The sequence below is a fragment of the Crocodylus siamensis genome, chromosome 1 (assembly GCF_052110815.1).
Source record: "Crocodylus siamensis isolate JL-2025a chromosome 1, ASM5211081v1, whole genome shotgun sequence".
Classification (NCBI taxonomy): domain Eukaryota; kingdom Metazoa; phylum Chordata; order Crocodylia; family Crocodylidae; genus Crocodylus; species Crocodylus siamensis.
In genome coordinates, this window is record NC_143395.1 from 79,569,018 (window position 1) to 79,596,748 (window position 27,731).

The window sequence follows — 27,731 nt, forward strand, 5'->3', positions numbered from 1 at the left end:
AGTCTCAAAATCAACTCAGCATAAGAAGCCACTTTGCATTAGCATTTGGGCAACATTTTCATTCTCTTACTCTTGCCCTGGGTTAGTCTGATTAAGAATCAAAGCCCCTCCAGTTTCACCTCCAGTGGGAAAACTCATGGCAGGGAAAGGGGGAGCCCACCTGCACCCGCAGCAACAGGCCACTGGGTTACACTGCAAGTCTCACAGGCTAAATACAGACTTTCAAAAGGCCCAAGCCTGTATTGATTCAATCTGTGCAGGTTAGTCTAACCTACGTAGATTGAACTGATTTGCATGTGAATAGACATTCATTTTTGATTCAGGAAATGCAGCCACATGCCTGCAGTGGCTCAGGCAAGAAGCAAGTCCTCCCTTCCCTTTGGCAACAGCTGCAAAGCTGGAGGGAATCTGACGGGGGGCCCTTCCCTGTTGGCTGCCGCTCCATGACAAGTCAGCCTGGCCTGAGAAGCTGGGAGCAAACCAAGTCCACAGCTCCCATGGCCCCAGCCCGAGCTGCAGTCAGCTGGGAATTTCCCTGTCCCACCAGCCTGGACTGAGCTGCCCCACCCATGCCTGCCCTGAGCAATGCCCCCAGGCTGGCCCAGCTCAGCCCCACAGCCTCTGCCCCAGTCCCCAACCCCTGGAGCAGCGAGGAGGGGGCAGATCCTGACAGAGGCTGTTCCACCTCGGCCAGGCAGACCCCAGGGAGGCCAGGCAGAGAGGAGAAGGAGGGGAAATAAATCCCCTCCCTGCCCTTTTGCCTTAGCAGGCCATATTACTGGCATCTGCCCATGTCCCCGCCCCCTGCTCTGGCTAGAGAGCAGAGGGGCAGGGCAAGCCCTGCTCTCTGAAGCAGACAGCACAGCCCAGACCAAGGCTGAAAAGCATGCTGGGATACTGGGGGACTCTAATTTACCTTAAACCAGGAAGGGGTCTGGGACAGAAGTTCCACAAACCAGTTTGCATATCAGAGGTGCACTGATAAAGAATTTTTGGGCAGATACTGATAGCTGATATTTAACAAGCCATATCAGCCAATACAGATCCAATTCTGTTATGCAGCTGTTCCGCATAGAAAGAGGCATCTGGTTGGTAAGCCTGTTGTGGAGGAAGGGGGAGGGCAGATCGAGGCCCCCGCAGTGAGGGAGGGAGTGGGGCTGAGGCAGGGGCAGGCGCTGCACAGGGGGGTGCACGTACCCCAGGAGGGTATGGGGGCATATACCCACTGATGCTGGGCTTCCCAGTGGGGGCGGGGGGTTGGGCTGGGCTGTGCTCAGGGTGGTCAGCAGCACTGGGAGAGGGCTGGGGGGGTGGGGCCTGTAGCCCCCTTCCCAGCATCACTACCTGCCCTGAGTGCAGCTCAGCCCCCCCCCACCAGGAAGAACCCAGTACCACCCTGGCCCCAGCCTGCAATGGCAGGCTGCCCTCTCCCTACTCGAAGATCCAGGAGCACACAGCCCCCTGTGCCCTCGCAGGAGTGTGCATAGCCCTCCCCACTCACAACTCTACTCCGCCTGTGCAACACCTGCCTCTGCCCCTGCTCCACTCCCTCCCTCACCGCTAGGGTCTTAATCTGCCCTCCCCATGTCCCTTCCCTCACAACAGACTTACCAGCCAGACCCAGTTGCTCTCCACGCCACCCACCTGTGCTCTTGGCTGCCTGCATACTGTCCTACAGCTGTGCATGCATGGAGCATTTATCAGCTACATTATCAGCCACATCAGCCAAAAAAGCTGATTGCCAATACAGTCAATTTTCCTTATATTGGTGCCAATCTGATATGAGACCGATGTATTGGTGCACCTCTCTTAAATATACCCACTCTGTGCAGGCACAGCTGGTGAACTCTGAGACATGTGGGGCAGGGGAAGCATCACACTGAATCATCCAGTTTCAAATCTTTTTTTATTTTATTTATTCAATTTTTGTTTGTTTACAAAAACAGTGCTATAAAACATAACATGTAATTTTTTATGTTTATCAAAACTAAACCCCCCTCCTCCCTGGCTGCAAACCACCACCCCCCCTGCTCCCCAGCTGTGACTCCCCCAGCTCCCCAAAAACCCCCAGCTCCCTGACTTTAAACCCCCCAGCTACCCAGCTGCAAACCCCACACTCCCTGGCTGCAAACCCCCAGCTCCCCAGCTTCAAACACTCCAGCTTCCTAGCTGCAAACCCCCCAGCTCCCAGGCTGCAAACCCCACCCCCACCCCAGCTGCTAACTCCTGCTCTCCAGCTGCAAACCCCCCAGCTTCAAACCCTCCAGCTCCCTAGCTGCAAACCCCCCACTTCCCCCAGCTCCCGGGCTGCAAACCCCACAGCTCCCAGGCTGCAAACTGCACCCCCTCCCTAGCTGCAAACCCTGCTTCCTGCTGGAGTGCCCGGCTGGCTGCAAGCCTCCCCACTCCCTCAGCACCCAACCAGCTTCCCCCTGCCCTGCAACCCCCCTGTAAACCCCACTTACCTCACAGGCTCCAGAAGGAAAGCAAACCTGAGCCAAACCTTAGGTGACTGAGAGCGTCAGGCCCCACCCACTACCCTCTCCCTCCCTCTGCCCCCCCCTTCCAGTTTCCTGCAGTTTCCTAGGTAACAGCTCTTTACCTGGGCTGGGGCATCAGTATAGGTGCCCCACTGCCACTTAAGCAAGTGGTTATTGCCATCCATTCAAACTGTTCAGGTGTTTCTAGTGCTCATGTGCCACTTGGGCGGTAAGGAGATCGCCCCAAGGTGTCTACTGCGCATACTCAACTTTTTGTTGTGTATGCGTAGTGGACGAGCGTAATCATTGATTATGTTACTAGCAGACATAGGCAAGAAAAAATTGTTATTACTTTTGTTTACATTGTTAGTTCAACTGAGGCTGTTTTGGATACTTCCAATTAACGATACTATTATTTTTTGTTTATTTAGCTGAGTTTTTGTGTGTCGTTTTTGAAACTGGTGAGCCAGTGCCCGAGTGCCCCCTATTGACTTATCACCACCGACTCTATGTAGTTTGCCAGTGTCATGAAAATGCTTAGTGTGACAGCACAATAAACTAAGATACAATGTTCATACAGATTTATACATGCTTTCTCACTGGCTATGAATAGGACATAACAATGCCAGGCTCTAACTATTATTAAGTTCATCCCTCCCCAGTTTTATTTATTACTACTGACTTAAAATAAGACATTTCACACAGGTCCCTTTGAAGTTCACTGGACTTGTCAAGTGATGAATCTAGTTCACAAACACTGGGAAATAAGGACTAAGAATGTAATATGCTTATATGGGAAGTCATAAGACACAGACTTCTAATGAACCTACTGAGCTATATACTCTTCCTACCATAGCTAAATACATCCCATGAAGCCACTCATAACTTGATTAAATGCTATCTTAAAATTAGTTATACTTTGTGGCTTCCCACTGGAAGGCTGCTCCAAAAACTCATTCATCTGGTAGTTAGAAATCTTCTCATTTCCAGCCTAACTTTATTAAATGTGTAAAATGCAATGTTCTCAGCCATATAAGAAAACTGCATTGAAAAAGTGAAGCCATTTTTATGCACTGCTTTTATCCAACACCATTGGAAACTGAGAGGACTGGAAAGGGACATTGTTTTGTTTGGTTTCTTTTTAGTTTATTTTTTACTAAAACCATAAACCTGTGAACAAATAAAAGCCATTTGTGAACCAGAATATGAACCCAAGCAAATATCTCATAAATGAAGGGGCCAGTGATTCTCTCCTCAAATGGTACCCTAACCACTGGCCCATTCACAGAATATTTATAAATACTAAATTCACTCAGAGAAAGTTAGGATGAGTTCATAACTGACTTGCCAACCAATGCAAAACAGTGAATGAACCAGTCCTACTTTTCATGCTTATTTAATTTACATGTGGCAAGACTGTCTACATTGGCAGCTGTGCACATCTGAAAAAAGAGCAATTGTGTCCCTAAATAATGCTCCAGCTGTTGGAAACAGTGCAGAATATGGTAGGGCAGGGATCCATTTGCCATCGCTTGATATTCTAATTAGTTTCCAACCCCACAAAACACTGAAAACAAATCTATTATGATCTCGTGTAAAAATACTCTTCAGAAAGTAGTAATATTAACACAGGGGACGTACAAATTTGCCAACCTTATACCTGAGAGAGCATCTATGGTCATGTGACTACTGTACGTGGCAGCACTGCCCTCACACAGCCTGCCAGAAGCAGCAGTGTGTGTCTCCCAAAGCAGAAGTGTAGTTATGTCCACCCAGTGCTGAAGACTAAGTAATTAGGCAGGAGCAAGCTAACTGTTCCTGTCACTCAGCAATGTTAACCAGCAGGGATCCTGGTCCCTCCATAGTGTCTGATGAACAGGGATGCTGGTTTTCTCTGATTAAAAAAATATCCCCAATTTTCAGGTTAAAAAAAATAACCCAAAATCCACATTTTTCCATGATCAAAATGAAATAACATCTATATATCTCTCTATATATCTATGTATTACTGGCATTTCATTTTCAATAACAGAAAAATGTGGATTTTGGGTTACTCTTTTTAACCTGAAAATTGGGGATTTTTTTAAACCAGAGAAAACCAGCATCCCTGCTGATGAAGTAACCTGCTGCTTATCAAAGCTCATGTAACTCTGATTTAGTTAGTTCATAAGATGTAAATCTACCCTGCCTTTTCCTTGTTTTCATCATTCTTTGAGCCAAATTCTATATCACCTTTATGTGCCGAAATGCTGTTTCCCATGGAAAAAAAAACAATAGGGATTTTCCCTTTTAACAGAGAAAAAAGCAGATTTTTCATTGTAATAGATATCCGCAGATTTTCCACTTTTGCAAAGAGCTCTCTGCAGGCTGACAGAGTTCCAGCCCACAAGAGTTTCTTGCAAAAAAGGTGGCCAACCCTGTCCCGAGGAGGAGTGAGAGGGGAAAGGGGAGACCTGAGACTCAGTCAGCCAGGGCTTGGCTCAGGCTCACTTTCCCTCCTGGAGCCTTTGGGGTAAGTGGGGCTTGCAGGGGCCTTGGGGCCAGATGAGGGCCCCCTCCAGCAGGCCTGGAGGCGGGGGAGGCTGTAGGTCAGGGATGGAGGGCACCAGCAGGGCTGGGGAGGGCCCTGTGGAGTGGGGGGCGGGTTAGGAGCTGTGGGAAGAGCCAGAGGGACAGGTGGGGGGCAGGGTGGGCATGTGTGGGTGGGGGCTGAGGGAGTAGGGAGGCATCTGTGGGAAACCCCACGTGGAGGGCTAGTCTGACCAGGTGGTACATGGACTGGGAGCTGCGTGCCATCGGGCTGGGAAGGAAGCTGCATATGGAAGCACAGAGCCATGCACCATCAGGCCAGTTGGGCTCCTGCTTGTCTCCATGGGAGGCTTCCCACTGGAGTGCTGGAAGCTCCATGTGGAGGCACAGAGCTTGCCCAGCCCAGTGACACATGGCTCCCACCTGCCGTGCCGCAATCTGCATGTGCTGGCACAAAGCCAACCCCATGTGGTCTGAAGGCGCTCAGCAGTGGGCTGGGCTGGCTCTATGCCAGCATATGCAGGCCCTGAGACTCAGCCAGATGTGCGCACTGCTGGGGCCTCTGCCTGCTATGGCCTTGAGCACCTTGAGAGCCTGGTGCCTGCTGCTGATGGCAGGAGCTGTGCACCACAAAGCCCGCACCTGCCCACAAACCCCACACGCATCCCTACACCCCTTCATATATCCCCAAAAACCCTACACACATCCCCATACCTTCAAAATCTCTCCCACACACACACCCCACACTTACCCCTCAACCAAAGTACCTGCATATATTTCTAAGGAAGGTTCAGATAGTGTTATATTTAATTTGTAAAAATAAAAGTAATTAATTTTGCATAATTTTGAGTTTTCTGCACATAATTCCTTGGGGTGTACAGAGTGGCCTGATTTGGAGTTCTGATTTTCCATGCTGAAAAACCCAAAATCAAATGCCAAAAATATAGGTATTGAGAATTTATTTTAGTATAGTGATTGAGGTACTGGTTGGCTTCCAAATTGCTTTAAAACTGTAAATATATTGATAAAACATTGTGTTCAATTGATACATATCTATATAGTGGCCTTTCATTTTAATCATGGATTTGGGGGGTTTAATCAAAGAATTGGCCATTTTTAATCAGAGAATTTGCAATTTTTTAATCAGAGAAAACCAGGATCACTGTTAATTAGCACACCTAGATCACAGCATGGATGCAGCTACACTGAGTTTGTCGTAATGGACATGGTAATCTTACTGGCAAATCCATCCATTAAGCCTTTGGTGCAGATACTGAATCAAACCAGACTGCAGCATGAGTTATAGCTGAAGCACTGCCAGTAACATGGGGAAAGAATGATGTTGTCGGAAGAACATCAATCAGGTAGGGACAGATTCCAGGGGCGTTATGTAGGCAGTAGTCAATAGTCATTAGAATTTCTAAGAATTCATATGATATTTTAAACACAAAAAGGATTTAATCCAACATGAGGTCATTCTAATTTGGTCCTTATCTTAATGAAAAATATTGAATTATGGAAGACACTAGACTGGAAGTTGGTGGTTCCAGTGGCATAACTAAGACAGAGTGACTGCAGCAACCTCCCTGGGGACTGACATGGGGAGAATGATGGGAGGTTGATGGGAAAAAAATAGCTGCTGCTGGCAGCCACGAGATTGCAATCACAATCATGCACACAGCACAGTGACAACTGGAAGTCACTGCTGCCCCTGCAAAATAGACAGAAAAAAAATAATCCAACATACGCAAAATACAACTGGGCCCATTACTAAATGGAGATGGTAAATGTGTTTATAATAATACCACATTGAAGGCAAAAGTATTCGATTAATATTTCTCTTTAATTTGGGAAGAAACAGGATAACACACTCATATAATGTGATGATGACAATGATAATAAAATGCATGCTAGTCCATTCGTTACAAAAAGACAGAGCTGATCAGAAAAAAATAAGACAAAAGCATAATTCAGTTGGCACTGGCTAAGCCAGCAAAATAGGAGCATTTTATGGAAACAGTCTGATCTCACCTAAGTTCTAAAGGGACTCAGGCTGGCAGCAAATCCAAATCTCCTAATCAGAGTGAAAACAAATTTTAAAATACTGAAAACTTCTGTGAAATAAATAACATTTCTCCACACAAAGTAAAAAAGGAGGTTAGCAGGATAAATGCTTTATAAATCAGGTAAGTCTGGACCTATGAGACATAAAAGAAGTAGCTAAGGAGATCTCTGTCTTGCTGGTACTAATATTTAATAAATCTTGGATATGGGGGAAATTCCAGAAGACTAGACAATTGGAAGTATGCCAGCACCTCCTGGTCAAACAGGCCAGTTAACCTGACATCAATCCCAGACAAAATAATGGAAAAGCAGTTGCAGGATTAGTATGATAAGCAAATAAGGAATAGAAATATAATTACTGCCAGTTAACATGGTTTTATAGAAACAAGGCTTATCAAGCAAACCTCACTTGATTCTTGAGACTATATAGTACCTGAGAAAGGTCACAATACTCTTAGACTTCTGTAAGGCATTTGACTTAGTACTTCATGACTTTTAGACTGAAAATTTCGTTGGGTAAACATAGTATCTTTTGTTAGACCAATTAAACAGTCGGAAAACTTGTTCTTTGCAAGCTTTTGGGCACAAACACCCTTCTTCAGGCATAGGGAGAGTCTGCTTGTGTTTTATGTGTTCTTCTGGGTGGAATACAAGCCAAAATGCAAAATGCAGATCTGTGAAAATGCAAATGTGTGGCAGTGAGGATCAGAGGGAATGGGAGACAATAGGTGTGAGACAGGTAGTTGCGGGGGAGAGGGGGAAATGTTGACCTGGTGGTAGAATGTAACTGGTAAAATGCAGGCAGGTTACCTGGGATTATCAGATGGCAGGCACGGCAGATAACCTGCCAATTTTTCCAACTATTTAGTTGCTCTAATAAAAGTTGTCAGATTTACCTAAAGAACCTTGCCTGCCAAATTACTTAAATGGCATTTAGACACATAAAGGATATATAATTTAAATGTTGACAAATTTAGGAAGTACAGGAAAGAGCCAAAATAATTCCAGAGCTAAAGAAAATGCCCGACAGTCAGAACATTAAGTAGCTCAATCATTTTGGCTTATCAGAAAGCAAACTGAGAGGCAGCTTGAGGCAGTTTGATTAGTATTTCTCTTTACAGGGCTATTTAATTTTTCAAAGAAAGAAGTAACAAGAATAAACAGCTAGAAACAGAAAGCCAGAAAAATTCAATGCAGAACAAAATGTTAATGGTCAGGGTGGAACTATGAAGGGAAGTGGTAGATTCTCCATCTCTTCATCTTGATCTTGAGGTCTTTATATCAAAATTAAATGCCTTTCTGAAAGATACGCTTTAGCCACCCATGAATTATGGGGCTCAATACAGAGATAGCAATGAAGTTTAATATCCTGTGTTACAGAGGAGGTCAGACTAGACTGCGGCAGGCAAAATCCAGCCCTCAGGCCAAATCCAGCCCTCCAGGCCATTCAAAAAAAAAAAAAAAAAAAGGCCTGGGGGCCCCTTCAAAGAACAATTATTACCAGCCCACAGCTGCCCCTCTGAAAGCCAGCGGGAGGCACAGGCTTTCAGACGTCACACACGATTGGACCGGGCAAGCTCTGTGCCTCCACCTCTGTGGGGCTCCTGGCACTCCAGCTGGAAGCCATCTGCGGAGGCACCAAACATGATGGGTGAGTGACTGGACAGCTAGTGAGTGGGGAGGGAAGCTCCTGCCTGCAGTGCCAGGAGCCACACGTGGCGGCAGGGAGCCTGCCTGGCCGGATGACGCACTCGTATGGTGGGTGTGGGGTTTATGGGTATGTGTGTGGGGGAAAGGGGTCATGAGTGGATGTGGGGGGGGCTGTGGGGAAAGGGCCCCCCACCCCCCTATGACACACAGTCCGCACTGCCACCAGTGGGCCTGCCGTCAGGGAAAGCTGATGGATCACTGATGTGTTTTGGGAGATTACCTCCCCTATCCCCATGTTCTCCAATTACATCAAGAGTTACACCTTCAAAAATACCTGTCTCTTGTACTTTATGCTGCATTATGATATCATGGCATTTCTATGTTAAAAATACATCAGAGAGCATACATAAAATATGAGATTCAAAACCAATTGTGTTTTCATCTCAGATAAAATTATAAAAAATTACTTTATTTCTTTGATTACATTACCTTGCTTTTAAATGCATTCCCAAATTTTCTGACTCGTTTTAAGTAAAAAATAAAACAGCAAATAAAGACACATCTATAGTGTATATGAGCTTTCTCCTTGAATTTAAGATGCCCACAGCTTGTAGAAATATGGTTAAAAAAATACTTCATATTCATACTCATTTTTCCCATGTGGCAAGTTGGTACAGAAATTCAATGAACTGAGATATGGAGGGGCATGAAAGGAGCCCTATCCTCCAGTATAATATTTTTTAAAAGTTATGGGCTGCCTTTTCAAAAAATGTCTTATGCGCATAGCAGATGAAATTATTTCTATTTTAGAAACAGAAGTTACATACCTTCAAAAGCTTTATACTTGCATCTCCCAAGCTGTAAAAGTGGCTAATACAACCATGTCTACAACTATAATTTTAAAATGCAATGCAACACAATATGTAAATAAGAGCATGAAATGTAACACTGCAGAGTTGTGTACTGTAATGCATGCTGCATATTTCATCATTTAAAATCAGTAGTTACCAGCACAACCTAAAAAAAGAAATTCACGTATAACTGTGTTAATTTACTTGCTGAATGTACTAATAATTTTATCTTGAGCTGTTACAAACTGCTTTTTACCATATATTTGGTCAGTATATCACAATGTGGCACAACCAAGATCATCCTTTAGGTACCACAATAATGACTCAGATGGAGCTGTGTGCCACCACGGAGCTCTGTCTGCCACAGGCCATGAGCACCCCAAGGGCCCGCCACCTGCTGCTTCTTCCATTGGCAGTTGGGGCTGTGTGCCATAGAAGAGAGGGAAGGGGGGCCCCATACCCCCCCCACAAACCTCACCCCTACACACTCCCACCCCCACCCCCCACAAACTCCCCACAGACTCCCCCAGAAACCCTACACATACACCCACCCCCCCACAACCCCTAGAAAGCCCACACCCACGCACACCTCCTCCACTAACCCCACCCCCCCACACACAATGTACAAGAGTAAGACTTTAGTTTGAGCTATTATGTGATTACCTCTATATACCCTGTGCTAACACATGTAAATCAGGATAAAATATTTTTTAAATAAAATTAAAATATGTTATAACAGATGTTTAATTTTTGTATATGATTTTGTTTTTTTCTGGTTCCAAGATGGCAAACCCTGCTCCCAAAAGGAATATTTCCAGGAGCAAGGGGAGGGACTTCTGGTGGCAAAGGTCAGGGTTAGGAGTAGGACTTCTGGTCCCAAGATGGCAAGCGGGGTGGGGCACCTGTGAAGGGGAGGGGTTATCTTTGCACCCCTCAACAGCTCACCAGAAGTCGTTAAGTGGCTCTCCAACTGAAATAACTGCCCACTCCTAAACTAGATGAAATAATGGTCTCTTATATTCTATACTTTATACTCCTTATCCTCCAAGAACCTATGAACCTCAAAGAATCCTCCAGAGCAGGAAGATGCTAGCAGAAGTATGAAAAAGTAGCTATAAAACAGATTCAAAAACGGGGGGGGGGGTGAGAATGGTCCCCAAGATAAGCTATGCAGTCAGTAAATTCCTTCTATATCCACAGCTCTCCAACATATTTTCTTTCTATATATTTACACAAGTTAACTGAATAAAAATGTAACTTTACTACGCATGCATGAAGAAGTAAAAAGTTTGAAGTCAGAGCAAATGATAAGATTAAGCAACTTAAATTCTTGCATGTTAATTACTACAAGAGTGTCACTTCTGCTTTATTCAACAACTAGTATGTCACAGGAGCACCAAGGTGTCCTGTGCCTTGGAAGCAAAAGGAACTGAGCTGCCAATCAGCCGGGCAGCTCAGGTGCCGGTTGCCAGGGCAACCAGGCGGGTCAGGTGGCCAGAAGGGGGCAGGGCCGGGCCTTTATAAACAGCCCAGGCCGGAGCCTGACTAGCAGTTCTCCCCTGGCTGCCGCAGGAGTGGGAGCTCTGCGGCTGAGCTGAGCGGCTGGAGTCAGCGGTTGCTGCCTTGTTGTGCTGGCTGGCTGCGATGATGCGGGGAACCACGATACTCTAAAGTGAGTTAGGGTTACAAGCCCCAGACGGGCTTGGAGTTTGTTATGAGCAGGAGGCTCTATTGTTTGGGTTGCAGCCATCGGGCTTGAGTTTGTTACAGTTAAACCAGAGGACCGGGTGAGGCTGTAGGGGAGTGAGGAGGCCTCACGGGAGCTCCCCAGCAGCTTGGGGGGTTCCCGGTGCCCAGCAGGGGCACAGTGCCAGTGGGGCACAACTGTTTGCGCCGGAGTGGTGCGGTGTACAGGGTTTGGACCCCAGCCCATGACGGCGACAGTTTGCCCAGTGGGCAAACGACCCAAGAAAGGGTCAAGGGGCCAGGCATGGCTATGGCCACCTGAGCCCCAAGCACAGGAAACGCAAAGCGCAAGGAGCGTGGTATAGGCCCCAGAGAGAGCAAGGCCCCAGAGCGGGGCAGAGAAAGAGCGCGAGGCGCGCGGTGTTGGCCCCAGAGAGGGCAAGGCCCCAGAGCGGGGCAGAGAAAGAGAGAGGGCGAGCAGGTGAGGAATGCTGGCAAGGGCGCCGGTAACAGGGCGGCGGCGTTGAGCCAGGCCCAGGGGCGCCGGTAGTAGCCGGACAACAGCGAGACAGGCCTGGGGGTGCCGGTAGCGGGCCGGGGGGTAGGAGCCCGGTCCAGGGGCGCCAGGCGGGCGATGAGCCCAGGGTGCCCAAGAGAGAGAGGGAGCACCAGAGGGGCGAGGGACTGCACAACGTCCCACAGAACAGCTGCAAGGCTTGGGGTGTGCTGAAGGGGAGGTTTGGAGGCACGCATAGCCCTTAAGGCGGGGCGCATAGAGATACCCCATTTCAGAGTAGGGGCAGGAACATCGGTACCGTTGACTAGGGGAACAGAGGCAGCCTCCCATACAACTTATTTGTCATCAGAGTCGTGGTGGGCGAGATTCTGAGGGTGCTGAGTCCACCCTAACGTGACGGTAGGGGGTGCTAGGGAGTTCACAGCTGCTCCTAGGCCCCACTCCCTCACATAGTTGAATAACATTTCTCTATCAAAGGTGAGCAGAAGTAAATTAACTGTTTTAAAGCAGCAAACCAAAAGACTTCTAAAAGGTGGTCAGTAATTTGGTTGAGTTTTCTCAACCAGCTACACTGTGCCATATTCCAACAGCAACTCAGCCATCTTTGAATATCAAGGTAATAACAATTAAAGCCTGCTGGGAAGCAGCCTTACTCAAAGAATGCTAACATCAATTAAAACACTCAACTCATCAAAATAGACACAACAAGTTCAAATATCTTTCAAGCATCAGTTTTACAACTATTTGGTTAAAATATTTTGGCCAAAATTCTTCCCTTGAGCATGTATACATACATGCACACTACAATTCCTAGTAAGTATACTGTGGAAACAGAATTTGACAATATATGCATATACAGATAGGAAAAAGATATCTTCCCTTCGAGGATGAAACAACCATTGAATGATAGGCCTGGGATGGGTTATACATACTTTGTTTGGAAACAAAACAGAATTTAATACAGCCTGATAGAGAGCATTCTAGTATGTCTGATCACAAAAAGTGTTTATGGAGAATATAGTTCATGATATATTGTACATTACCCAAAAGGCCTGCTAGAGACCGCATGTCTTTCTCCATCAGCTTGTATATCTCTTCCTCAGAGAAGCGGCCAATACCATGGCCATACATTTCTCGTTTCACAATTCCTTTTGTTAGATGGCACAGAATCCACTTCAACAGGTCACTGAAGGGGCCAGTAAATGAAAGCATCTTCTGAGTCTCATGGAGATTGTCCACCCACTGACAATACACCAGTGTCCTACAATATTGTGAAAACAAGTTACTTCTTTGCAGCACACACAGTTCAACACATTTATAGATCACCTTTAAAAAGAGGTATGTTAGGACATTATGCAATACTCAAGGACTTCAAGGGATCTTAGCCTCAGGGAAAGCTAGCCAATAACTTGTGACAAAAGTTAACATGCACTTGAAAGTGTCTTGAAACGCTGGATGTCTATGGATACATATTGATATTTGGAGTAATTTCTAAATTGTGAAATAGGAAAGCTGTGTAAATATTTTTGAACTTTTGGGAAGTTGTTGATGGAGGCATGATAGCTTAGCTTAAATTAGGCTAAAAAGTTGAATTACTACAAAGAATGGTATAGTCAGGGGTGAACCTGCCCTGAGCAGGGGACTGGATGAGATGACCATATAAAGTCCCATCCAGCCCTACTTTCCTATGATTTTATGAAATAGAGAGAGAGAATTATATATATAAAAGTCCAATAAACTGTTCCAGTGTCTGGAGTTTCCCAGACAAAATAATCAGAATCTAGATTCTCCCATTTGAAAAGTGATTTCCATTCATCATTGTACTAGTCCTAATCCTGTGGTAAACATAAGCTCAACAACTAAGCAAAATACAACAAGCTTAAGATAACAATACTTTCAAAACAGAGCACTAGAGACAGTATAAACTAATCAAAATTAATTAAATACATATTTGTCTACTAAAGTACACAATTTTAAATTTTAATTTAAGAGGGCAAAATGCAAAACAATCAAGAAAGAATAACGTGGCTGCCTTGTGTTTGACACATTTTATTCCTAGACGGTACACTTCATTATAACTTAACCAAAATAAATATAAATTAAAGTTTTCTTCATGGGATTGTTTATTTTAACATAAATCTTTGAATAAAAAGATGTCTGAATGTATGTATGTATGTATTTATTTATTTATTTACTTATTTATTTATTTTAATCCTCAAACAGTACAGAACAGAAATGAAAAAAGAAGGAAGACAAAATTGTCTGAAAGTAGAAGGGTATTTTAAACTGTCTGATAGTTAGGAGTCTTTCCTCCATGTTACTGTATTAGGTCAAAGGATGCAAACTAATAATCTTGATTTATGACTGGAAACCTGATCTTGCAGCTAGCATAAGGAAATTGCTCAATAATCCAATTAAACATACTTCAATAAACCAATGTACTTGCATCTCAGTCCATTGACCTGATCGGTATTGGAAAAAGAATCAGCCTGGAGGAGGAATGTTACAACAGAATGAATCTACTTGTTTCAGAAAACACAGCCAGACACGTAATATGACAGCAAGAAAAAGAGGATGGTCCTCTGGTGCACTGTTGTTAGAAAAACACAGCTGTCACAAACAACCAATCCAGCCCTTTAGTCTTCTCAAGATAACGGTTCTGTCAGATCTTACCAGCAAACTGGCACTGGACCAACCATAAAATCAAGCATGTCCAGCGGTTTCTATTTTGCAAGACAGAAAGAAGAAACTTTTGTGGGAAATCTAATTAGCATACACAATAAAAATGCTTCCCTAAGATTCATATCATCGTTTGTAGCAATATGCCTTTTCTTTAGGAGTGGATGCACCCAAGAGGAATATTAAACTATTCTAGATAAACAACTATGCTGCTAGGTAATCCAATAAAAGCCCAGTTTTAAGATCATTCTCAGACTTGAGGCTACCACTTTGTATGGACGAGTCTTGGATCACAGTTTTCACAAGCCCCCAAAATTGAATCTGTTCCTGCAAAAAGTACCTAAGTAGACATCATCTGATTTACTCAGACTAATCCATGCTTTTAAGCATGAAGAAGTGTGTGCCAGGAAAACTGCAGGTTCAAATTCAGAGGCCAGCTGGAGGCTACTTAAAAAACTGACCCTACCTAGGGTCTTTTAAAAGTATATTACTGTTCCAAAGATTGATTTATCTGTACTTAACAACCATGACATATTCATTTTATATCTGTAATTGCACTTAAAATTGTTAAAAGGACATTATTGAAGTAGCAAAGTTAGGAAATGCACAACACACCTGTATGCAGCTTTAAGGTAGTCTCAAATGATATGATTATTTTAAGAATCTGCATGCTCCTGACTAACATTCCTGTAAAATTTTTGTATAGAAATAAAATAATTATAGCTTGTTAAATAGCACTGGTACAAAAGAGCAGCATATCTGAAACAGACACAGGTAATTACTCTGGGCTCAATAGAGAGGTCAGGAGATAGGATGGGAAAGGTGAATCCTCAGCCCTGGCTAGGCTGCACCCCCTATCTGAAATGCTGCAAGACAAGAGAGGGGTGTCCAAAAGAAAGGCAATCTCAAAGGTAGCAAGTACAAATTAGGGCAAATTCAAAATGCTGGCTGGTGTGCAATGCTGTAAACTCAATTGATTTTTGTGGAGCTGTGGCAGTGTACACCAGCTTATGATCCAACCAATTTATCTACTTTGGGATAAGCAGCTGACATTTGGTCATGGTAAACAAATATGTATCCAAGGTAGGTTAGCGAAACCTGACTTCATCTCAACCTCTTTTCCTAGTCTAGACTATCCCTTACAAAGCAGAAAGAGATGCACTATACTTTGAAAGGACAAAAGACTTCCCACAGAAGGCCAGAAGTAACCATTAATTTTAAATAGATGAACTCATAACTAACATTTCTGAATGTCAAAATATATTTTTATTGTTTTATCATAACTAAGGACATTTTAATGTTTACATTCATTAATATACTGGGACGTTTTAGACCCATTTTGGTTAGTTTTGATAAACAATTATTCTATTTGGAAACGTACTGGCTAAGACTAGGTCTGAAGGAGGAATGTATCTCCGTCCCCTGCCTAGGCAGGGGACATTGAAAAAATTTCCAGAGGATGTTGGAATAAAATAGTTGGTACTGCCAGAAAGACAAGAGCAGGTAATCTTTGATTACTATTTACAGCAAACTACTTATTGCTGCATTTCAGAGAAGGTGCCACACATTATTTTGGTCCACACGAATCAGATGCTCTTATGCATATCTGTACCCTCTTCCAAGTTTAACTACATTAAATGCAATTCTTGGTATCAAGATATTTTGGGAACTCATTCCAGTCAGCTGAAAAAACTCTATGGTAGCACTTTTTGCAGGAAATAGCTTCTAAGATGCCAGAGGTATTCAAATCAGATGGTTTCCAAGAGATACCAGGCTACAGGAGCTGGCTCTGTGCGTTTAAAAATACCTATTTTTAAACACAAAACTTGAAAAAGGAAATTTGAATAAAGGTATCAAAATGCACAGAAACGTTAATAGGAATGGTTGCAAATCTTTAACACAGCAATTTGTGTTGTATATACTGCCATGGACACCTATAAGATAATACCACATATTTATGGGCTAGTCATGGAAGACAAGCAAGTCATTAAATTAAGATATATACAAACACTACATTTTGTGATGCATTATCCCGACTATTTTTATATGGTTCTAATCCTGCTTCTTGTGAATTTGAATGTTACTTTGTTTTTTTTTTATTTGAAAAGCTCAGTTTTCTATTCATTACTTATGACCAGATTTCCTAAATGCTAGTAAATGGCCTGTAATAAATATATTTAAAGCAACAAAATCATAAAAAACGAAGAACCTCAATATTGCAATCTGCTATTAAGAGCCTCATTCCATAACCCTTACTCTGCAAACAGTCCCCTGACATCACAAGTGTCATAATGCCATAATTAGAGGCTGCAGTGTCCAGCCACAAATTTTCACTGGAAAACAGAAAGGCTTTACCACTATGAGAATATGAGTATAATCAGCACAGTGTTACTGCCAAAGATGCAGCAGAGCAGCTGTGCATTGGGAGCAGCCACAAAGTATGAGGCAGTGCTAAGCTACCACACTGCTAATTGCAGCTATGCTGTCTGCTGCTGCTGCAGTGGCAACTATGTTTTGCACCCTCCAAAAGAAGGCAACACCAAGGGTTGTTGCCTTGCTTGCCCCCACCTGATTGCCAGCCCCCCTGGATTGGTTGGAAGTCAAAAGTCAACTGGAATCAACATCTTTCTCCCGGTGACTACTGAAAGCAATCTGGGAAATTGATATTGTGAACGGGTTCAACTAATGACATTATGTTATGTTGGGAAAAAACACCTCCAGGAATAGCTTCAGTCAGAGTGGGCAACCCTAGCCCCCACTCAGTTACCCTACTGGCTACTGCACAGATATAGCTTCTGGGCCTGATTTTCCTCTTGTGCCAGTTTTACACTGATATAATCCCACCACAGTCAATGCAGTTATTCATGAACTACACTAGTGTAAGGGTAGGACACACAAAAGCTTGGAATCACAGAGAAGTAGCGCTCAAAGAGAGCTCCAGATGTCACCTAGTCCAGTGGTGCTCAATCTTTTTTGCCCAGCAGACCAGATGGACAGTGCCCAGCCTGTCCACAGGCTGGATCCAGCCAGTGGTCCTGACATGGCACATAGGGTGGGTGCAGCAGGGTCCCATTTGGCCATATGGGGGTAGGTGGGAGAAGGAGCATGAACTAATCTACAGGGGGAACAAAGAGGCATGGCCCAACCTTGGCCTCACCCTGTTGGGGGGAGGGGGAAGATAGCGTGCAAAGCTGACCTGAGCAGGGTGTGGGGCCCGGGGCAAATCAGCCCATGCGGGGCCCCGCCCCCACTCCAATCCCACAGGCCCGAGACCGAAGAAGCTGCCACCGCCATCAATAGCAACGGGGGTGGGGTGGGGGAGTGAGCGGCTGGATGCAGAGCCACCACTCTGCCCAGCTCTATGGGGCCCACCGTGATCGCCCCGATTCGCTCCCCTAGGGATAACCCTGATGGTATGACTCAGCTCCAACCCTGCTGGGAGGAAAAGGAGTATGGCCAGGTCCTGCAGCGGGAAGGAGCCATAGCCTGGCCCTGTGTGGTGGGGAAGAGGTATGGACCAGCCCTGACCTGGCCCTCTAAGGAGGGAAGGGAGCATGTTCTCATGCCAACCCAGCCTTGTAGGCAGGAAAGGGGGCACAGCCCAGCTCCATGGGCGGGGGGCTTGGCTCAGCCCCAACAGGGTGGGAACGGTACATGGCCTGGCTCTGGAACATCCCCATGGGGAGGGAAGGGAAAGGATTTGAAAGCAGGGGAGGGTGGTGGTATTGCCAATGCTCCCCTGCCACCACATTTTCCAATACATGGGGAGCCCCACAGGCCAAATGCCATGGCTCTCAGGCCACACATGGCCCATGGGTTAGAGGGTGAGCATCCCTAATCTAGCCCAGCTCCCTGCCTGAGGCAGGATCATCCCTATCCAAACCATCCTAAACAAATCCATAATCTAAACCCCTCATAAAACTACCATCAACCCTAACATAAAACGTCAACACCCTAATCTGCCACAGGTAAATCAAACGAACCAGGCCAGCCTACATCCTCCTTCTATGAATATATGCTTGAGAGATCCTATGTAGAGGGCCATGCTGTTCTGCAGAGGAAGGTGAAAACCCCCACAGTACATACCTTTCAAAAGAGGGAACATTGCAAAAAGGCAGCAGCCAGTTCATTCTAATTGTTAGCGATGAACTAGCTGAAAATGATCCAAATGCTGCTCCAACTCTGCCCCTGAATGAGGGAGTGTTGAAATTGGAGCCGGTTTTCTGCATTAGTATGTACCGGCTCTGTGCTTTCAAAACATTCCCTTTTTGAAAGGGCTCCAAGTTTTCATGTGTCCATACCCTAAATGAACAGAAAATAAGGCCCTTTTAAATGCTTCAGTCTCAGGACCTGCCCAATCTGAAATTGGATCAGCGTTGTTATACTAAAGTAGCTACAGTGGGGAAAGAAACGATATAAACATGGCAATTCATTGCAAAACAGGATTTGCAACGGTACAGTTTTAGTCAAACTAGCAAATGTTTCATTTGGTTCAGAGGAGGACTTGCACTGGAAAACTTGCCTCAATGATGTAGCAGGGAAAACTACATGGACTCAAGCCCAGTCCTCACTACTGTAGCTACTGCACTACAACAAACAATGCAATACAATGTCTTTGTTCATCTTCTTCCATTGCCCCTTCTCTGAGTCACCATCTCAATAACCTCAATTTCTATCAGAAGTTCTGAGTCAGCTCACCGGGAAGAGACCGGGGTAAGAGGTAGGAGAGAGTAATTTGTAATGAAAGACACAACAGATCTATACGTCTGGCTGAAGAGTTTCACATTTAAAACAGTGAGTTGATGGAATATGTAAGAGTCAGTAGAAGAAAGAGGAGATGGGTCATTTGGGTTTCAAAGACGCTAGCTTCCTCCTGGCATCCATATTAGTTTAAAAAACAAAACAAAAAACGGGCACAAATCCAGCTCCCTTTTAAAGAGTAAGTAGCACTTATGCAGCTAAAGATAGCAATAAGAACACGATCTAGGGCCATTTACACAGATTTAGATCCTACTTTCCCTGTGCCCTTCTGAGCACATTTTCAGCCAAAAACATAGGGTGCTTGTACACATGACAGGGGTTTAGTCCTCGGGGTGTTATTCTATGCCCCCGAAATTGAAACAGTGGGGCAAAGAACAAAATACTGAGGGCTAAACCATTAACCAGTTCAATTTTTCCATCACATTATGGTAAGGGACCAGATCCTTTTCTTTTTTTGTCAGAGCCAGGGCTGGAGCCTGTCCAAGAGCGCAGGCTGCTTGCTGGCCAGGTGCTGCCCCAGTTTGGAGGTGCCTGATCCAACGCTTCCCCAAGCCTGTTTGGACTTCCAGTGCCCCATGCACCATCCCCGCTGCCTTCTCCAGCCATCAGCACACTCAGCTTCCCCAAGGCAGCATGGGGAGGTGGCAGGAGGACGGCTGGGTACGCTGGCAGCTGGAAAAGGCAGTGGGGACAGTGCATGGAGTGCTGGAAGCCTGAGTGGGCTCAGGGAAGTATTGGATCAGGTGCCTCCAAGCTGGGGCAGCACCCAGCCAGCTAGCAACCCACCTAGGCTTCCAGTGCCTGTGCACCATTTCCACTGCCTTCTCCCACCACCAGCAAATCCAGCCACCCTCTTGCCACCTTCCCAGGCTGCCCTAGGGGAAAGCCAGCCCATTCCCAGGCAGCCCCAGGCATTCTGCCAGCCACGGGAGCAAGCTGAATGCAGAAGTGGCATGGGACCTGATTTTATTTTTTTGGCAGAGCCTGCCTGCCCCTCCCACAGCCAGGGGGCAAGCTGACAGCTGCACTGTTGCAATTTGCTATGATGCAAACTAATTCGAAACCCTCAAACCTCTTGCACATGTACAGCGTGATGTCATTAAGCCACACAAAGTGACATTTCTGTCACGTGAACATGATAATGGTGTCACATTTACAAGTCCCCATAGTTTCCAACCCAATTAGATTAGGAGAGCCTTTCATTTCTGGGAACCTTGGTTCAAATAGTGCTTATGAACAAAGTGAACCCAACACTGAACCAGGAAAGTACTAAAGCATGTACTTAACTTGGTTTTTGTGACATAAGCTTATGTATGTACATAAGCTTATGTACTCTGTTGCATCAGAACCACTGGCAGGTCAACTATGAGCCGAATTTGAAGTTCTTTGGAAATGCGTTGCTTTTAGGTGTTTATGCTGCCATATTCATTCTTAGTTTAAAAGCAGGGTGGTCATTGGTCACTTCAGGCACTTGCTCTCTGTTGTGACCTTAAGAACATAAGAATGGACATTTACTGGGTCAGACCACAGATCCATCTTGCCCAATATCCTGCATCACACAGAGAGTGGCTGCTGAAAAGGGAGAGTGGACTGTGTATGATAAGGCGTTTTGTCCACACTGTTTCTCTCTCATTTGCAGCCTCCAGCATTTAAAAGGTCTAGGAAGTTCTGATTCAGAGGCTGTATTCCTGACTTCCTGTGCAATAGTTACTGGTGCCCCTTTCCTCCAAGGATTAGTCCAATACCTTTTTAAATATGGCTAAACTGTCAGCGTCCACAACATCTGGTGGCAATGAGTTGCATGATGCGTAAAAAAAAATTTCCTTGTGTTAGTTTTAAACTTACTACCTACTAGTTTCATGTTGTGACCCATAGTTCTTGTATTGAGAGGGCTCATAAATAATAAATCCCTATTTACTTTATCTTTGCCACTTAATAATTTGTAAAACCGTATCATGTTCTCCCCCACCCGAACCCTCTCTGAATAGGCCTGGCCTCATTTGGAAGCCCCTCCATGCCACTAATCATCCTTGTTGCCCTTCTCTGGACCTTCTCTAGTTCTTCTATATTCTTTTTGAGGTGTGGGAACCAGAACTGGGTACAGTATTGGACACATCATGGATTCATAAAGGGGAAAAAATTATACTTTGTTTTGTTTATAATTCTCTTAATTATCCCTAACATTCTGTTTCCCTTTTTGATGGCTGCTGAGCACTGAGCTGATGTTTTTAGCAACTGTCCGCAAAGACTCCCAAATCTCTTCCCTGTCTGGCAAGGGCTAATGTAGAGACCATTACTGTATGTACAGTTTGGGTTATTTTTGCCCACATACATCACTTAGCACTTATCTACATTGAATTTAACCTGCCATTTAGTTGCCCATTCATTCAAGCATGCCAGAGCCTTCTGTAGTTCCTCACAGTTTGCCTTCATCTTTACCACTTTGAATAATTTTGTCATCCACAAATTTGACCACCTCATTACTCACCTCCTCTTCCAGATATTTTCTGAATATGTTAAACAGCATTGGTCCCAACAAACATCCTTGGGGGATCCTCTTTCCATCTTGAAAACTGAACATTTATAATCACTCTTTGTTTTATATATCGGAATGACATTATAGCAGCCTATAATATTGTACAGCACCAAGGCCTCAAATATAAACTTCACTCTATGATACCTAAGTGCAAGTGATGTGCTTTCATCCTGAACATGTTCTACAGCAGATCATTTAAACTCACTACTAGTCAGGGAGAAAAAAACACTACAAACTCTGAAGAATGGAGTCTCTCAAGGGTCAGTGCTAGCACCAATACTTTTTAACTTATATAATCTCAGACTTCCCACATACAACATCTAAGCAATACGAATGCTGATGATATCTCCATAGTAGCCCAAGGAATTGATATGACAGAACTGGAGAAGATACTGAGTATAAACATGGAACTCATCGCTAATCTCCACAAGTGGCTTTTAAAGTTGAGCATCAATAAATCAGTATCATCACTCTTCCACCTGGACAATCATCAAGCTAAGAGCACATTGAACAATGCACTAAGACTCATATCAAGATGCACAATTTACACACACACAGAGATACTCTATGTACTAAACCAAGTGACATAAGAAAACAGACTCTAACATCATTACTGGCAATAGAGGCAAGAGATGACAAAAATCACCTGTTCCATCAACTGTTAACTGAAGACCCAAAGATATGAAGGCTTAAGAGGCTTAAAAGTCGTAAACTATTAATACATGAAGCCCATAAGCTCCTGAACCAAACCTATGGGCACCAATAGAGTGGGCTGACTGCTGGGAAAGATCAGACCTATTCCTACAGTATTTTATACCAACATCAAACAAGTCTCCCCTTGGGCACACCTTTGACAGAGAAGCATGGGTCAAGCTGAACAGACTGAAATCCGTATAGAGATGCTCCACAAAATGAACATCTTGGACAGCCCCCTGTATGAACTTAGTGTCCAGCCAACAGCACAGCACTTAATCAAATACCGCAATCTTTAAAAATGCCCAGACAGGGCAGACACAATCTGCACACTGAATGATGATACCAGACATCTGACATCATACAAAACAGAGAGATCTTTGAGCCAGTTTCTAATCCACGAGTTGACATTACCTGTGATCCTGCGACTGCCTAACTTAGTTAAGAGCCTTTGTGAAGGGACTTTGTCAAAGGCTTCTTGGAAGTCCAAATATACTATGTCAGCTGGATCACCTCAATTCACCTGCTTACCGACACCCTTAGAGAACTCTAGTAGGTTGGTAAGATATGATTTCCCTTTCAAAGCCATGTTGATTCCACCCCAGCAAGTCATATTCATTCATGTGCTGAACAACTCTTTTTTATATTATTATTGTTTCTACCAGTTTTCCAGGAACACAATTTAGGTTCTCCCAGCCTGTAGGTCCCCAGGCCCCACTCTAGAGTGTTTTTTAAAATACTGGAGTCACATCAGCAACCCTCCAGTCCTCTGGCACCAAAGCTGTTTTTTGTGATGGGTTGCATACTATAGTTAGGAGTTTGGCAATTTCCGATCTGAGCTCCTTCATGATTCTAAGGTGAATGTCATTGGATCTTGGTGATGTGCTACTGTTTAGTTTATTGATTTCCGCTATGACCTCAGCAAATGAAACATAAATTTGTGTCAGCTCCACTGACCTGTCCCTGGAGAGAAATGGATCTGGTGTCAGAATTTCCCTATCTTCCACAGTGAAGACAGATGCAAAGAACGCATTTAGTTTCTCAGCAATGGCCTTTAGCACTCCTTTTACATCCTGATCATCCAGAAGCCCAACTGACTTTCTGGCAGGTCTCTGGCTTCTAAGCTACTTAAAGACATTTTTGTTGTTGTCTTTTGCATCTCTAGAAAATTTCTCCTCAAATTCTTTCTTAGCTTGTCTTATTACAGTTTTGCATTTGATCTTCCAGAGGTAATGCTCCATTTTATTTTCCTCATTAGTGTTTGACTTCCACTTTTTGAAAGAAACCTTCTTTCTTCTTATTACTTCTGCAACTCTGCCTTTAAACCATGCTGGCTTTCTTTTGGTTCATTTTCCTTTTCTTTTTTTTTATTTGCAGTATGCATTTGCTCCGTGCCTCCAATATGGTGTTCTTAAGCAGTTCCCATGCTGCTTGCAAGTTCTTTACCTCCTTTGGGGACCCTTTTAACTTCTAACTAGCTTCCTCGTTTTGGTACAGTCTCCATTTTTAAAGTTAAACGCTACTGTGGTAGATTTTCTTCCAGTCTCCTCTCCTACATGGATGTCAAACCCAACTGCACTGTGGTCACTATCTTAGCCGGGAAGGCACATAAACTCTGTGAAAAAATGTTAAATCACAAAAAATCACAACCAGCACCTGACTAATGCTACGGTAAGAAGGCCCAATAGGCTAGTGGTTAGGGTACTTGCCAGGGACTAGCAGACTTAGATTTTAGGTCTACCTCACCTAGGCAGTGTTTGAACCTACATCTCCAACTTCCCAGGAAAGTGCACAAGCCACCAGGCCATGAACAAGGCAGGGCCAGGACCATCCTTCACATGTCCTGTTGAAGCTGGCTGAAGGTCATGCAGAAGCTATCCCACTCCTATCTACCAATTTTATACAATGACTACTAAATGAAAAAATGCCTTTGGGGGAAGGAGCAGGAGCCAGAACCCAGGGCATCCTGCCTTCCAGGACAGGTCTTATTTCACTAAGCCACACCTGTATGGCTGTTCCCCTTCTGACCCCATGTATTTCACCCTCTTGACTCCTAGTGGTCCAGCTCCAACAGAAGAAAAAGAGAGGACCTAGGGAATGGAGCACTTTGCTAGTAGTGGAAACCATACACTCTAAACGTCCTCTGGATGAATATAACCTGCAATCTGTACCCCATCTCCTAAGCTAAAAGGTGAAAGGCCTGCCCTCCCCCTCAGATTCATAGAAGTAGAGTCAGAAGGGACCTTGTAGATCTTCAAGTCCGACTCCCTGCCCTGGGCAGGAGAGAAAACCAGGCTCAAATGACCCCAGCCAGGTAGACATCTAGCCTCCTCTTAAAGACCCCCAGGGTAGGAGCACCTCCTCCTCATTTTTGTTATTGTTGTGATTTATATACATTCCTGAGGAAAAGGAGGATCCAAAATACACCTAAATGGCCAGAAATACCCCTAACATAGCTAATTTCAGCTGTGTAAGTGCTACTTAGCTTCTAAAGGCAGAGCTGGATCGAGGCCTTTGCAGCTACAGAAGCCTGACAACGATGCACGTAGTTCTGAGGAAACACCATCCTCAGAATGCAAGGTGATTTTGGAGGTGACATCTTTTATTGGATCAGCTGCAGATACTATTTGTCAACAATACATTTAGAAACAGCTTTTGTGTTCCAAATGCCACAATTTAAATCTGATTATTTTGATATTAAAGTCCATCCACATAGAAATAAATCAAAATCACTGTAGAACGGTTCTGTAGCATGCAATGGATAAAACAGGAGAGGAAATGTAAAAGCTTGTGTACCTGAGATGCCACTCATCTCCACTCTAGGAGCTACACAGACAACCAAGGTCAACTCATTTTCACGTACGCCATCATGAAAAATATTAAAACACAAAAGCGAATTCAACAAAATGAATCCAGACTAGAAAATGTATTGCAAGGAACAATCCATTTATTTACACGGACAGAGACTGGATGATCCGATAATTCTTTTCTTACTTTACTTCCTTTTATTCTAATCTGGAAAAAATGACTGAAAAATAAATGGAAAAATAAGGGAAAGCAAATACAGAAATTATTTTTAAATGTGTTAATAAAACATGTAGATTACTAATATTAAAACTTGTATTTGCTAACTCCATCTATTTTATTCTTCACCTACCTGTATGCTCAACTACCTCTTTCTGTTATAGTGACTACTAACAATGTATTAGCAAAACCCATTATGAGTACTAACAGCATAACAATGAAACATGACCAGCTAAACTGTACTGGAGGAAGGTGACCATGCAAATATATATAGCTTAGAATTAATTCAAAATATTGCATTACTATACCATACTAAGACTAAGTGATAGATTTTTCTTCTCATTTTTGGCAATCTCATATTCTAGTCTCTTATTAACTAGACTGAGCAATCGGTTGGATAAGACTGCCAAGAAAGTTTGTGTGTGAAAGAACTGCAAAAATCACTGCATTACTGGCTTTTATAAAGTTGCAGAGAAAGGACTGTGTCTGAATCTTCATTACAGTCATTTTACTCCACTACAGCACCAACAGCAGAAGCAGAGACAGGCACCAATTCTCAGAAATAAAAAGGAATGTGGGATCTACAAGTAGATTCTGATTTTTTTTCAAAAGACCATATAGACATTTGTTTCCAGGCAAAAAGTGCAGCTGCAGGTTTAGTAGCATTAGAATAGAATTAGCTTTATCATGCAAGCTTACCAATAGAAGTGCTCCTCCACCATTTTTGTCACTGCTCTAGAAACAGCTCTTTCATGTGGACCAAGGTTTTTATTTAAATTCACTCCAAGTTTCTCTTCCAAGAAGTCAATAATGAACTCAGTGCCAGATACTTTTTTGTGGTTGTATTCAATCCAGGGCATTTTCCCTTGAGGGGAAAGTTTTCCATCAAAATAGTTCTAAGAAAAGAAGCAAGTAAAGAAACAAAAAACATACACAAAAAGCCCTTCAGCTTCTGTTTAATCAGAATAAAAAGGTGCAATTATCCAAATCACAAAAGCAATATTCTAATTTCAAGGTAACTACCAAACAGCAGCAACCTGACTCTAAGTTTAGGGACAGAAATTACACATAAACAAGTATAAGGGATCAGAAATCAGTTCAGATCTGTAACGCAACAGAAGTTCAATGCACATAAACCACTTTCAAAATGGCCAAAAACAGTTTATGATAAACATGGATGGGTGTAGTATCAGACTTAACTGATTTGGATTAAATCAGTTTACTGAACTTCTGTCCCAGATCCTCTCCAGAGTCAAGATAACATACAGTCCCCCAGCATCCCAGGTTGCTTTGCACCTCCCCCGCAACTCCCCACTTACAGGATGGGTGGGCTAGCCTTGGCCCAAGCAGACAGGCTTGGTCCGTGCCTTTCTGCTTTGGTCAAGCAAGGAGATGCGTGCTACCACCCCCTGAGCCATTGCAGGCATGTGGCTGCAATGTCAAAAAGTGAATGTCTGTTCACTTGCTTATCAGTTCAATCTATACAGCTTAGACTAACCTGCATAGATTGAATCAATTCAGTCTCAGGGTTTTTGACTGTCTGTATTAGCCTAAAGGGAAAGGCAAAAAGTTTTTTCCAGCAAAAGTAATGCTAAAGCAAGAAAATTTACCTGTCATTTTTTAATACCAAGCAGTAGGCCTGATCCTGCAATGTAACTTGCCCTTCACACTTGCTGTAGTGTGTATTAATTATTCTATTAAAAACCAAAGAGGATTAAAGGCATCCAGCATCCCACAGCTCAGGACCCAATATTCTGAAGAATTTTCATCATAGAACAAAAACCAACTTTGGGACTTGCACAAAACAGCAATTCTCCTCTTAAAAACACTTTATAAATATTAAATATCCTCATAGCCCTGAGATAGAAAATGCAGCTAATCTGTGCAAACACACTGAAAATGGGAGAAAGAGGGACTGAAGTCCACCTCAATCTTCTCAAGAGCAGCACTAGGCAAAAAATCCCAAAGTCAAGTGCCTCCACCTTCTTTCAGGCCTTCAGTAAGCCTAGTTTAGACAGACATTCCTAGCCTCTTTGGCTAGGAAGGAAGTAGAGCTTTATGAACCCTTTCAGCAGTTGATGTTCTGCAAGTGCCACTCATTTTCTTCAATCAGATCCACAAGAACCAGACATGAGCCTGCATTCCCATTAAAATGCATGAGATTCCATACAGGCCAGCATGTACAGATCAGACTGTACTACCAGGGACTTATTGCACAAGTATTATCTCCATTTTATCATGCCATGATGCCCCCTGGTGAT

General features: G+C 43.9%; 1 protein-coding gene across 3 annotated transcripts in view; it reads right to left on the bottom strand.

Moving 5' to 3' along the window:
- The window catches only part of FAXC (failed axon connections homolog, metaxin like GST domain containing), a 66,470-nt gene that overhangs the window by 20,198 nt on the left and 18,541 nt on the right, over positions 1-27,731 (bottom strand). For all 3 annotated transcript variants that reach the window (XM_090037162.1, XM_090037164.1, XM_090037158.1), the window contains 2 exons: positions 26,170-26,366; positions 12,821-13,038 (listed from right to left, as the gene is read on the bottom strand). In XM_090037162.1, the coding sequence (XP_089893288.1) occupies positions 12,821-13,038; positions 26,170-26,366 (415 nt within the window). The remainder of the gene's footprint in view (positions 1-12,820; positions 13,039-26,169; positions 26,367-27,731) is intronic.